The sequence below is a fragment of the Oryzias melastigma genome, linkage group LG20, assembly GCF_002922805.2.
Source record: "Oryzias melastigma strain HK-1 linkage group LG20, ASM292280v2, whole genome shotgun sequence".
Lineage (NCBI taxonomy): Eukaryota > Metazoa > Chordata > Actinopteri > Beloniformes > Adrianichthyidae > Oryzias > Oryzias melastigma.
Genome location: NC_050531.1, coordinates 15,245,582 through 15,259,284, shown reverse-complemented (window position 1 = coordinate 15,259,284; position 13,703 = coordinate 15,245,582). Strand labels below are relative to the sequence as shown.

The 13,703-nt window shown below is 39.9% G+C and overlaps 2 protein-coding genes across 2 annotated transcripts in view; one reads left to right on the top strand and one right to left on the bottom strand.

Annotated features, from left to right (window-relative positions):
- sh3glb1a (SH3-domain GRB2-like endophilin B1a) overlaps window positions 1–3,039 on the top strand; it is an 8,906-nt gene extending 5,867 nt beyond the window's left edge. Inside the window, exons 6-9 of the mRNA XM_024280378.2 lie at window positions 573–662; window positions 740–840; window positions 1,069–1,279; window positions 2,213–3,039. Of these exons, the coding sequence (XP_024136146.1) occupies window positions 573–662; window positions 740–840; window positions 1,069–1,279; window positions 2,213–2,320 (510 nt within the window). The 3' untranslated portion in view covers window positions 2,321–3,039. The remainder of the gene's footprint in view (window positions 1–572; window positions 663–739; window positions 841–1,068; window positions 1,280–2,212) is intronic.
- Window positions 3,040–7,565: 4,526 nt separating this feature from the next.
- On the bottom strand, window positions 7,566–12,683 carry nrros (negative regulator of reactive oxygen species). Its single transcript, XM_024279547.2, has 3 exons — window positions 12,249–12,683; window positions 11,159–11,271; window positions 7,566–9,617 (listed from the first exon to the last, which is right to left on the bottom strand). Exons 2-3 carry the CDS (start codon window positions 11,255–11,257, stop codon window positions 7,668–7,670), a joined length of 2,049 nt encoding a protein of 682 aa, XP_024135315.1. The 5' UTR covers window positions 11,258–11,271; window positions 12,249–12,683; the 3' UTR covers window positions 7,566–7,667.
- Between the last annotated feature and the right edge of the window lie 1,020 nt (window positions 12,684–13,703).

Genomic DNA, 13,703 nt, shown 5'->3' with positions numbered 1-13,703 from the left:
GCATCTCTGTTCTCCTGTGATTTTTACAGAAATTCCAGTCTGAAAGTTCCACATCCTCATCCTGCAAAAATGTTTTTAAAAATAGGAAAAATGCAACTTTTTTCTGTTGAAGAAAAAATATTGACTATTCCACATTGTTTTAGATTTATTCTGAAATTGGTTATAAAATAGAGTGTGAAAAAATCACTTTTAACCTGTTTTAATAGCAGAGGTCTTTTAATTACGATGATGCTGTTTTACCAGAAATTTTAAAAAAAATCAGTCGTTATCCAGGACATAGTTTCTGCAGAGCGGCAAGAGTTTATAAAAAATTCACCTGTGTTGGGGTGGAGCATCCCTGTCTCTCCTTGCCCTCCTTTTTTCTTCTATCATCAGAAAAATACCACAACAGTTTGTTTAAAAACACCAAAAACACTTTTCTTCTTCTTTTTTTGTTTTTTTTGGGTTTTAAAAAATAAAAGCACAATTTGTTCACTAATTCCGTCCAAACTATTCAATGGCTTATCAATAATGAAATTGATCGGTTCACTCTTTGTGCGTTTGTGTTGTAATAAAGGTCTCTCTCCCTGCAGGCCGAGCAGGAGCTCCGGATGACGCAGAGCGAGTTCGATCGGCAGGCGGAGATCACGCGTCTGCTGCTAGAGGGCGTCAGCAGCACCCATGTACGTCCCCCGTCAGCCCCCACAGCTCCACGGCGCTGCTGCCGCCGCCTCTCAACTCTTCCTCTGTGCTTCCACAGGCGCACCACCTCCGCTGCCTGAACGACTTCGTGGAGGCCCAAACCACCTATTACGCCCAGTGTTACCAGTACATGGTGGATCTGCAGAAGCAGCTGGGCAGGTGAACGCCGCCGGCTTTCATTGCTCGCTTTTTGCCATCGAACCTTCTTTTATTTTTTTGTTGCAATAAAATCTAAAGTGCCACATTTGCAGAAGTGAAACTTGCTTTGATCCAGCTGAAAATGGAAAAAGTAGAACTAGCTTTAAAACTACATTTTCAGAAGTTCTCCTTCAAGATGAACTCAACTTCTCGTTTTGTGCTGACGGTGTCCCCTCCCCCTCCCTCCAGTTTCCCCTCGTCCTTTTCCAACAACAACCAGGTGTCGGCCGCCGCCAGCATCTCCGTGCAATCCATCCCGTTGTCTGCCTCCCTGCCCAGCGTGTCGGCGGGTCACAGCGGCCTGACCTTGTCGCCTGGCTTCAGCGGCACCCGCAAAGCCCGGGTCCTCTACGACTATGACGCTTCCAGCAGCAGCGAGCTCTCCCTGCTGGCCGACGAGGTGAGGGAAACTCACCAGCAGGAAGTTCTTCTGAGTGAAACCCAAACCACTTCTGAGCCTCAAAACCTCCAAGCAGCGCTGTAAAGCTGAATGGACGGTTGTTCTGTGTGCTCCATTCAGAGATGCAGCTACTTTTGAGGCTAAGCAGTGACTGTATATGAGAACTGGAGCGAGTGAGTGTGATGTCACCCATAGAAAATGACTAGTTCCAGTGAAATGAAGTGAATTCAGTTGGTATTTTTTTCACAATTCTGCCATTTTAGAGGCAGAAGTCGTCAGTAAGTAGTGATTGGTCCAAGTCAGTTTGATTAGTTTTCCACTCACCAATCAGGACTGAGCTTGTTGGAAGGCCACACCCCTACCACTTGAAAGTAGGTATAAAAATTGTTATGCCCATTTAATCGGGTCGCAAGGTAATCCCCCCGATCACTGCAAAACGGGACACAAGCTGATGACATCATCTGCAATTGGAATTTTAGGAAACAAAATTCCAGAAAATTGAGTCTTTTTAACACTGATGATGATGAAAGTGAAGAGGTTGGGTAATACCTTGACTTTTAGGATGCTTCCATACACGAGTGCAGAGACACAGAGAGAACGGACAGCTAAGCTACATTCACACGGCCTTCGGCAGTATGCATTCGAGCGACCACTTCCAATGAAAAGTCGATGTAAACTCGTGCAAATGTGTTTCAGACTCGCGCGTTCCCTCGTAGCTGCAGTAGTTTTGTATTTAAAGTTAAACCCATTGAACTTTGACCAATCAGGGACTCTGATTTGGTAGTGGCGTATGGATGTCCACATTACTTCACAGAAGTCCCGACCGTTTCAAAATTGATTATGGAGGAGTCCGTCCAGTTCTCATATACAGTAGATGTTTAAATTCAAAATAAAAACTGATTGTTAGTGACGGACGAACCTTTTCTACGACAGGTGATCACAGTCAGCAGCTTCTTCGGCATGGACTCAGACTGGCTGATGGGAGAGCGCGGGACCCAGAAGGGCAAAGTTCCCACCACCTACCTGGAGCTGCTGAACTGAGGCCCCTCCCCCCTCGGTCCGCTGTTTACGCCCTGCAGCAGGGACACCCCCCCTCCCCCCCTCTCCATTGACTCCCCCCCCACTTTATTTTAGAATCCATCGTCTTCGTCACCAAAGTGACGGGACCGCAGGCGGACGCGCTCCCTCGTGCAGTGCCTTTTTTCTAAAACGTGTTTGATGCAATTCAAGCTGAAATATGTGCCAGCTTTAGTTGTTTTTGTTTTTTTTAAAGCAGTGTTTGTTTACAAGGCATACCTGACGGTGACCTAAATGCATTTGATTTCCATCAAAGTATGGGAAAAAAAAGAAAACAAAGCACTTCAGGCAGAAACCAGTGAGACTTTGTCTTATTTTACAGAGCGGTGTCCGTTTATTTTAAGGCCTTCTCTTGTCTGGACTGAAACCTTTAATATTTTTTAATTTCTTCTTTGGAAACAAACTCCTCCCCTTTTTACTTAAGAAAACCGCCGCCCTCTGTAGCTCCATGTATGTAATGTATCCCTGCAGAACTGCACACAGTATTTATTTCTTCTTAATTTGCTGTTTACTCCTAAAAATTTCAGATATTTACCAGTTTATTACTAACATGCCGCTTTACTCTGAATGTGTTTGGATAAACATAAAAAAATTGGGAACTTTATTATCATACAAGTGCTTTTGTTTTGTGTGTAACTGATGTGACAGCTCGCAGCTGTGAAATAAAATTCTATTCCAATAAATGTTGGAGCTTGTAGATTCCTGGTGAAACCACTAGGGGGCAGGAAAGGCAGACTGGTGGGAAGTGGGTACCTTTTGAGGCAAATCCAACAAGAGGATGTGAAACAAAAATGCAACACAAACCAGATTATCTTTGGCATGAATTAAAATGATTGAATTTTTTTGTGCTTCGTAATAGTTGACTAGTTTGAATGTGAAAATGTTATTAACAGGAAGAAGAAAAAGTCCATTTCAGTCTTACCTGAAAGGATGAGTAATTTCAGGCTTAATCAGCTGAAACCCACAGTTGACAGGTTTTTTTTTGTCTCCAAGCATGTACAGCTTACTGCATTTCCTCTTGAGCCACCCTGCTTTAACACATTTCACAATACCCCCTACCAGTCCATCAGAGCGTTTATAATCAGCTCTTCCTGCCTGATCAGGTCTATGAAGGAACCTCATCCAGAAGAGGAAGTCCCCTCTTCAAGCTGCCAGCACATCTGAGATACAACCAACTTATTACCTTATATTCATTCAAATCAAGTACTTTTAAGAACACGAACGCTGGATGACCTAAAGAATTATGGCTCGGATCAAATTTAAGACCAGTTCTGGCTCAATTCAGATGGAGTTCCTTCAGCCAATTACCGTAAACATCGTCAACCAAATGAAGATCCTCCTGTTCTCACACATGATTAGCTTAGCCGTTCTGAAAGAAAGCACTTCCTCTTTCATCTCCTTTTTTTGTTTTCAGATGTGGACGACGTAAACAAGGGTTGGCAGGACTGAATCGTTCTTTTAGGAGATTTCACTTCATGAAATGAGGCCTACAAATACAATATGTTAGGGATGTTGGTATTTAGGTGGGTACTTTTTGTATTTGGTCTGATTTTAAATATGTAAAAGTTGATATCACAAATATATGAGAAGAAACACCATTTTCATTAGTTTTATATTTATGACCCCAAAATTAAGACGCCAATATATGACTGACTTCATATAATTCAGGTTGCGCACAAGCCACAATTATTTATTTCTTCTCCATGACCAATTTTTAAACGGATGTCACAGAAGTGAATTCAAAGGGTCCCTGATTCCAAGTCCCTTATTGGTCAAAGTTTGATGTGGTTTAACTTTCAATGCATGTTCCGTGGACGCACGTTTCATATGGATGGTTGTACAAACTTGGATTGTGACATGTGAAATGGAGAGTTTTGACTGTGGAAGTCTTAAACTTGATAGTATGTCTCTAATAATAGACTTTTTATTGGAAATGGTCACTTGAATGTACGTTGCTGAACGTGGTTTAAGTAAGGGATAATGCTCGACAAAGTGTTCATTATCAGTGGTTAACGCACTTTGTGGAAGCCTGAACCATCTGACGCGAAGTGTCAGGACAGTGTCTGATAATGCACATTTCACTGGGCATTATCGCTTATACCATGGTCACAAAAAATATTCAATCAATTTTTAACACTTTATATTCTTGCTACTTTTTTGGACTATTTGATGCGTGCTGCAGTGTGTTGTCATGGTAACATGACAGCGTGCTGCTGAGCCAGCATCAACCACGACTGCAGCAGGAAAGGAAAGCGGCATAAATGCAGCATCAGAAAGTTCACCTCTTCACTTGTTTTGTCCAGATGATGAAGGAAAGGTTTTAAAGCAGCCTGCACAGTGATATAGAATATTTGGGCTTTGTGACCGGAACTTCTTTTTAAGGTGTGCATTATCATTGCGGGGTTATCACTTTTTAATCCACACTTAGCTTAGCAGCCAATCAGAATTGAGTTTTCATGAAATGCGTTCCACTTTTTCACAACTGCTGCATGAAGTTCTGAAGGTTACTTGGGGGTGGAGCCCAATCATCCAGTCTTTGCTTCAGCTGTGACATGCTCTTTGGGGTTCAGGCAAAGGGACATTGTCGACCATATTATACGAGGAACTCCGACTTCCTGAAGTCACGCTGTGATATGTGTGTGAGATCTATCACTATAATGCAATTGCCTTCCTATCTTGAAAATTTGTTTTCAACATCCACTTAGTTTTTTAAAAAATATTCCTATTTTCCTATTTATCACATATACCTACTACATATTAATTATACATTTAGTTGTCCTACTATTGGTGGAGTTTCAATATCATACATCTAATGCATAATTTTTAAAGAATATATTTGAATTTAGAGCGGAAAGTATTTTGCTCTAACAAAAAAGTGAGAATTCTGTCCCTCCAAGTGTTACCTGTATTAATGTCACCTTTGAACTGGTTATTTGTATAAAAGACACCTGTTTACACCCTTAAAAAGTCAGAATGCCTCCTCTCCACCATGACAAGACCAAAGAGCTGTCGAAGGTCACCATGGAGAAAACTGTAGACCTCAACAAGACTGAACAAGTTGAACTAGACACCTTCCGGATGATCCAAACGAATATTGAGACAATGTTTCACTGTGTTTGGAGGGTGAAGAAGTTGAATCCTGAGAATACCATACCTGGTGTGAAGCATGGGGGAGGAAACATCATGGTGTGGGGATGGTTTTCTGTAAAGAGATTGATCTGTTTGAAGTAAAATAAATATAAAAAGAGGCATCCATGGATGATGAGATTTTGGACCAAAACCTCTTTCCTTCAGTGATAACATTGAAGATGAAAAAATGATCCTCGCCATGGTAACAAAGGAGTGGCTACCTAAAAAGCACTTCAATGTTCTGGATTGGTCAAGCCACTCTCTGGAACTCAATCCATTAGATAATCTGTGGACAGAGTTGAAAGTTCATAATGTCCAGCAACATCTCCAAAACTTTAAAGCTCTTGAGGAGATCTACATGGAAGAATGGACCAATATGCCAACTAGTGTACAGGAAATGTTTGACCTTATTACAAAGTACTGAGATGAGCTTTAATTTTTGACTCTATCATTGTATCACTGCACTGTGGTGCAGTGTTAGGACGGTCGACTCCTGATTGGAAGATTGTGGGTTCGACTCCCGTCAAAGTGTCCTTGCCAAGACACTAAATCCCACATTGCCTCTGGTGGAAGGTTGGCGCCAGTGTTCAGGAGCAGAGCCACCATCTGTGTGTGAAGGAGTCTGACTGTAAAGCGGTTTGAGCCTTCGAGGAAGGTAGAAAAGCGCTATACAAGTATGTGCCATTTAAATAAATTAATTAAAAATCCCAAAATATGATTTTATGGATTCTTTATTTACATGCTTTTTCTCAGATGAAGTGTATCATGATTAACATTACAGACCAAACTCATCGAATTAAGTGAAAAAACTTCCAGAATATAAAAAAAAGGCAAAAAACCTGCAAGATGTATGTTAAAGTGATGATTGGTTAGCGACATAGCATAGTTTGAAATCCAGCTGGGATTGCTTTTATTTTCAGTTTTCTCATTCTCTTTTTTTCGTTTCTAAATCTATTTTTCAACATTTCACCAAATGTGGCTGAGTAATCAAACTAAATTCCGCTTAAACCCCCAATCTGGCCAGCAGCAAACACCCTTCCTCAAATGATTTTATGTCAGCAGAAGTTCCTTTTTTTTCTCACGAATACTTTTGGGGGGTTTTGCACCAGAATCGCTTCTGGATTCATATTTTTCTTCCCTCCCCCAATAGTTAAGCTAAGTTGTTGGGTTTCTATCCTACCGTAACCTTGTGAATACAAGTTTAGCATGACCCAAATGTTCTGTTTGTTCTCATGACACCAAAAATGAATCCAGTCCCACAGATGAGTCACTCTTCACACATCCTTTTATCAAATTAGAAGACTTTAAACCTTCACGGCTAAAAGTTGTTCTAACAGCTCATCAGCTGTTGGTTACTACTTGTCATTTTCTGGTTATTTTTTTTCGCCCCCACAAACGCAGGTGAGGTTTGGATTGTCGCCGTAAAGTAGCTTCTAATGTGAGGCAGAGGTTTTATGTGAAAAAAATAATAATGTTTTGAGGCTTTGGCAAAGCTTCATTCTGGTTTCTCTTTTTATGTTCCAACCACCATGACCCGGCGCATCACCACAGCGGTATTTTGGTTACTCTCTGGTTAGGCCCCAGCACAGTGTACAGCTGTGTGCTAACGCTACGTGCCACCCAACTTCTGAGTGGCAACCTCTGCAGAGTTGTAAAAGTTTCCTTTTTTCTCAACACCGATCTGTTTTACGATAAGACACACCGATATGCACGCTTAAAGATCGGAACGTGTTACCCGGCTGGTTGAGAATCAAAGGAATTGGTCGGGGGAGGATAGTAGGGTCAATACCGGTCTCCCCCCACCCTTCTGGAATCTGGTGTTGATCGTGCCGCTTTGTCTCGGTGATGGGAAGGAAACCACAACCCCTCCTCTTTGAGATACAGAACTGGGCAGTTGCTGCAGATCATCAAAACAGGAAATTTCAAGTTTCCTCTGCTGCTTATAGCAAAAGCTTGCATCACATTACTTCTGCATATCTTTGCGACACACACATACACAGTTCTACTCTACAGAATCCGGTTTTGGTTGGTTCTGACCCACAACTCATTGAGCAATCTGACAGAAGTGACTAGATTTGCATTTAAATCGTCATTTTTGTTTAAAAAAAACAACATTTTATTGTTTTTTTATACATTGAGATTCATTGACATACTGTTGAACAAAGCATTCAGAGGGAAGACATCAGTAAGATGTTGGCTTTAAATAATTTTTTTTGAAAGATTTCTGTAGTAACTTGGGTTTGAAGGCGAGGAAGACAATGATAGCCATTCCTGCAAAAGACAGGAAAATGGGAACTAACAGCAGGATGTACCAAAACAGGGATTTGCTTGCTTCCTGACACGAAAACCTTTGGGAGTCCTTTATTCTGTGTGTTTGGAAGATGTCCTTACATTGTATTTCTGACCGAGCGACGATGGTGACTGTTTTTGTTGCGTCGAATGTCCTGAACCACTCCGTTTGGCAGCAGTTGAACGGATTTCCTGTGAGGAAAACGGTGTGAAGCTTTGAGGCCAGCACGTGGGCCTGACTAGAAGGGATTGAGGACAGATTGTTGTTGCACAAGTCCAACACTTTCAGGTCAATGCTTTGAAGTGACTGAGGGATTTGGGAAAGAGAGTTCCTTGAAAGATTTAGGGACTTCAGATTCCGGAAAGCCGAGAAGTCGAGGTTCTTGATTTGAGTGTTTCCTAGGCCGAGATACTGCAGTGTCTGGCTCAGACTTTGTAGGGAATCTCGCATGATAACCCCTGGGTTATCGGACAACTCCAAATGTGTCAGCGACAGTCCTGCGAAAGCAGACGCTGGGATTGTTTGAAGGTTGCATCCTTTAACGTGGAGCTGCCTCAAAGAAACAATGTTTTGCCAATTAACACAATCCGAGAAATCATTGGCAAATGTCGCCGTCTTTGTAGAGCACACGCCAACGCTGTTGTAGCTAAGATCCACCGATCGTATGTTTGACAGTGAGGAGAATAATCCAAAGGGAATCATCTTGAGATCGTTCCGACTCAGGTTAAAATATGTCAGATTTCCCAGAGCGGCGAGTGTGTGAATGTCTGCTGAAATCTGGTTGAGGCGGTTGTTGCTCACGTCCAGCTCGTACAAGCTGCAGGAGAAATTTTCCGATGTAAAGTTTAAGGTCTCCAGACAGTTTGTGTTCATGTGAAGTCTCGACAGGATGGGCATTTTCCGGATAAACCCTTGAGGAAAATACTCCACCTTGTTAGCCGTCAGATCTAGAATCTCGAGGGCGGAAATGTCACCGTGGAGGCTATCGTCCCACAGCTGAGCAGTCATATTGTGCAGGTCCTTGTTTATATTGTAGAACTCCACGGTCGTGGAGGAATTGGGTAGCGTAGCATTGTCAGAAAGATGTTCATAGAATCTCAGAGTGTTATGCGACAGATACAGGTTGCGTAATTTACTCTGACTGGGCAAGAACGGGAAAAAGATTAGCTTGTTGTCGGACAGATCGAGGGTTTCTAGCTGGAAAGTCTCGTTCAGATCCTGTCTTGAGATGAACCACTCGATGAAGTTGTGGCTAATGTTGAGGACGACCAGTTGGGTCATGTGGAAGTCGGTCAGACAGGGCAGATAGTTGAAAGCCAAGTTCAGCCGCCGGAGGTGCGGATTTCTCTCAAAGGCGCCGTCGATTTCAAACATGAGGTTTCGCTGGAGATCAAGCTCTTTGAGGTGGTGCAGATCCCTGAAGGAGGTCTCGTCTAATCTCCTCAGGATGTTTCCGGACAAGTTAAGATACTCTATCGATGTCAGATTTTGAAGGAGGGTGGAAGCCATGTCATCTTCAAGCTTGTTTTCTGAAAGATCTAGAAATCTAAGAGCTGGGAGGTTTTTTAATGCGAGGGAGCTCTCTTGATAGTTACTGTTAAGGTCGTTGTTTGCAAGGTTAAGGCTTTCTAACAATTTAGAGTCTTGAAAAGTGTTTGATTCTAGTTTCTCCAGGCTGTTGCAAGCTAAGCTCAGGGTGGTTAGTGAGGGGTAGCGCAGAAGAGACTCGTTCTGTAGTGTTAGAATATCATTGTAGTTGAGTTGAAGCTCCTCTGTGTTGTCAGGAAGTCCTTCAGGTACAGATGAAAGCTTGCGATTATTGCAGAGGGCTGTTCTTTGTATCTGCAGAAAAACACAAGAAGACATGTTTATTCGTTGGTGTGCAGGGGCTGGCATCACATTAGTATCTTAAAATGACTTTAAGAATCAGATTTAGGTTTTATTTGTTGAATTTACTTGAAATTTATACAAAAAAAACATTAAAGCTAAAACTCTAGTAGCTAAAACTTTTAAGCTAAATCTTTTTTAGCTAAAACTTGTCCTTCATTTAGGGAATTTATTTGGGTAAAAAGCTTTAGCAATTTACAATTCAACGCTTTAAATATCTGCTTTAAACACAAAAGGTTTGATAAGAAATTTCAAAAGTAGTTTTTTTTAAATAATTTTAAATAAAACAAACATTAGCCTTCATGACGTAGCATTTTTTTTAGCTAGCTTAAAACTTTTGCTAGTGAAACACAAAATTAATTCTAAAAAAAAGAGTATATGAAGTGTATTTTTAGAGTCTGATTGTCCTAATAAAGGACTATTGGGGCACTACATTACTGTACGGACAGACTGCAAAATAAAAGCCTCCTTGCTAGCATTTAGTTTAAATGTGTAAATTGATCTTTTACAGTGCACCCCCTCCAGAGAGCACTCTGTGAAGGTAAGCTAGTACATGACAGATCAAAGAACAACGTCTCACAGTTTAACGAATCTGTTTCTTTTGGTGCTAAATTTCCACATCCAGTAGCTCAAAAGGAGTTTGAGACAGAAAATTTGTCATTCTTTTTTAAATATTTCCTTTTAAAGTTTTTAGTATTCTGGAAATTATTTTAAAAAGCTCAACACAATTTTAGAAACTATAAATTAAATATGATTTACACAATAGACAAGAAACCCATTTTTTTATGTAAACTACTTTTTACTTCAAGTTGGAATGAGCCAACTATCTAACTTTTTTTTCTTCAAATTACGCACATTCTTATTTTTAACCCCTTCAAGCCTAAATTTAAATCAAATAAAACAAATTCTTCATTTTTTTTATGTTCAAAGTGATCCTAAATTAAGTGGATTAAATGTGAATTATGGGTTAAATGAAGAAGTTTAAATTTTGGGCTATCCATTCTGGCTTCTTATTTCTGTGAACACTTTTAGGAACAGATAAAAGCGCCTCATTGCATAACAAAGTTCAGACCTCCATATTCACGATTGTAAAATCCTTTTAGTATCAGATTTTAAGTTTAATTGTTTTTTCTCTTTACATCTAAATTCTTAAAGTATCTTATGGAAAGTTTTGCTGGTATGATGGTATGTGACGGAACATTTAAAATAATTGAATTTGTTTAAGCTGACTGATTCCTTAGCTAAAATCCTCTGATCATGTCAGTAATTTTAACTATTTATACCATTTTACTTCCTGTAAAAATATTTATCTTAGTTCTCCAGACAACACTAGCCTTAAAAAAAGCCATTAGAAAGTCATTTTTAAGGAATATTTTTGCCAAAATGTTGAGTAATTGTTGCATGTATTTTGTAATATAAAAACATTTTTTTTATCTACTGTAATATTTGGTCTTTTGGTTAACTTTTTCTTCTGTTGAGGAAGGAAGATGTCGTACCAGCTGACAGGGGCCGAAGTGGGGATGACTGGAGACCGTGGTCAGGATTCTCCAGATGGACAACAAGCAGAGAAGAGGAGTAAGTCTGTGGACTGGCATTTTATCATTTCCCTCTGAAAAATGGAAGAAATTGACACAAATGACTTGAATGTCAACCGAATTGTACTAATATTCTGAAAAAAAAGATTATTTAATTTTGGTGTAAAAAAAGTTTCATTTTTCAATTTTATCTAAGACTGTAAGACTTTTATTGAACTGTAGTAGTTTTTAACTCAAATGTATTAATATTTCCTAGTTTCAATGTAATTTAAGCCTTTGTGTCCCAGCAAGAGTTGAGACACGAAGAAAACATTAACATACCTGAAAATATTCATGCCGCTAATATAAGAAAAACCTTTAAAAACCCTGAAAATGTTATCAAATCTTAAAATAAAATCAAGAACTACAGTACAAATACTTAAATTATTTAATTTTATCTTCTACATCTAATCCCATTTTATTATTAAGAGCACAAATGGTGTAAAACACAATTGGAATTGGAGGAAATAATAAAAATTATGATTAAGAATGCATTCTATAAGCGCCAAAGTTTCTTCAATTTGATCTTAAAACAGAAAATCCCTTAATTGTTTAATAATCTATAGGTCAAATATTTATAGTTTATGCTTTTTCTTAGTTTGAACTATCATTTGGCTTTAAACAAAAAATGTTCATTAATTTATTTTTCTATATTTTTTCTGAAACTTTCACCTTTTTCATACAGCTTGTTCATTTTCTATTTCGGGTCTCACGTTTCTCTGTGGTTACATTCACCTCTGTACAGTTCAGTTATTCGCATTTTAAGCCATGATTATCATTTATGAGAAAACCAACTAACAAATAATTTTATTGCAAAATACATGATTGGATCACAGTCATAATGGCACATAAACAGGTTATATATAATAACTTATGGCATCTGTTGAAAGCAGATGTTCTCTGCATGCTCAAGGGCACATCATTCAAGAGTGCAGCTCAAACGAGTCAAAATTCATCTTTTTTATGTATCATCGGTGCATGGGGTTAAAAAAATCCCATTGGATTGACTTACCCTGGTGGTTAAGTGTGGATTTCCCGAGCCACTGAGGGTCGATCCCCTAATCATATCGCTGGCTGACTCCTGCTGCAGAGAGCGTTCTCACGGGTTCTGCGGCGCTCCGACTCGAGCACCGATGCCCCCTCTTCTTTACTCTTCACGGAAGCAGGCAGCAGGCAGCGGAAGCTCAGTCACATGGACGAGCTGCAGGCGCTGTGAGCTTCTTGACAGTGTGGAGGCCACAGCTCTCGAGCAGGACCTCGCTTCCTTTCTCTTTTGGCTCTTCACGACATCAAGCTTGACGCCGTGGAGCCAACGAGGGCTGGTAGCACAACTGCCACCACAAAAACCCAGTGAGAACACACCCTCCGCTTGTTCTGATCAGTCAAGCTACTAGAGAGGAAACCACTCAGCACACACCCTTCCTGCCTGATTTGTGGCCTGTTACAGAAACAGAAATATTCTGCGTGCCAGCTCGCTTATCTGCAACAAGTCACATCAAAACAAGGGTCACAGTAAGACGGCGGAACATAAAACAAACAGACATTACACTTTAGCAATGAAAGCATGGCGTTTATTGATGTCCAGGCGATGAGTGCTGAAGGTTTTAAGAAGAACGGGGAATTTGGAATTGGGAAGTGATGGTGCTCTCCTTGGAGGGTTGATCTGTTAGCGATTCCTTCCTGTTTTTGCAAAAGGACATCTCGTGTTCTCACTTCTGACTACCCTACAAGCTTTGTTATTTATTTGTTTATTTATTTGTTGCTGCTTAAGCCAAACTGCAACTTTTTTCTCTCCTCAAACAGACCAGCAGCACCAAAAAACTCATAGTGTTGTGCCACGACGGCTTAACAGTTTACTGGCCATCCATGAATTTGGGTTCAACTTTGCAAAATCTTAACCTCTATATAACTATTCACATTATACTAGATAGATGCATTTCTAAGACCCATGTCTCATCAAAATTTCCTTAAACTTTCCTCAAAAGCCCATTATTTATTCATTGTTGTCTGTCCTGTAGTTCATCATCACTCCACTAGGGGCAGTAGAGGGCTTTTCCAAAATGGCTGCTTCCATGGCAGGAAAAGTTTTGCTAATTTTTAAAAAACTTTTCAGTAAAATTAACTTATCTTTTGTTATCTTTTTTTTTAAATGACTACTTGCTGTATTGAAAGATAGCAAAATTTACTGATAGATAATTATCGATAATACAGTTAAAAATGTGTGGATATGATTTGAGACAGTGGGTAAATAAGGTGCTTTTTCCCCTGAACACTTGTGTCAGTATTTTTGCATCTTAAACCAACAATAGCTGCATTTCCATTGACTATGAAACTGCACAAATTGGATTTGAGCTAATTCATTTTTCTAATAAAAACACCCCCATAGCAAAGCAAAATTGAAGATGAGATCTCCTTTCTGTCTCATTTACGTCTCCTAGACATGAATGAGACCTGTTTGAGACAAAAC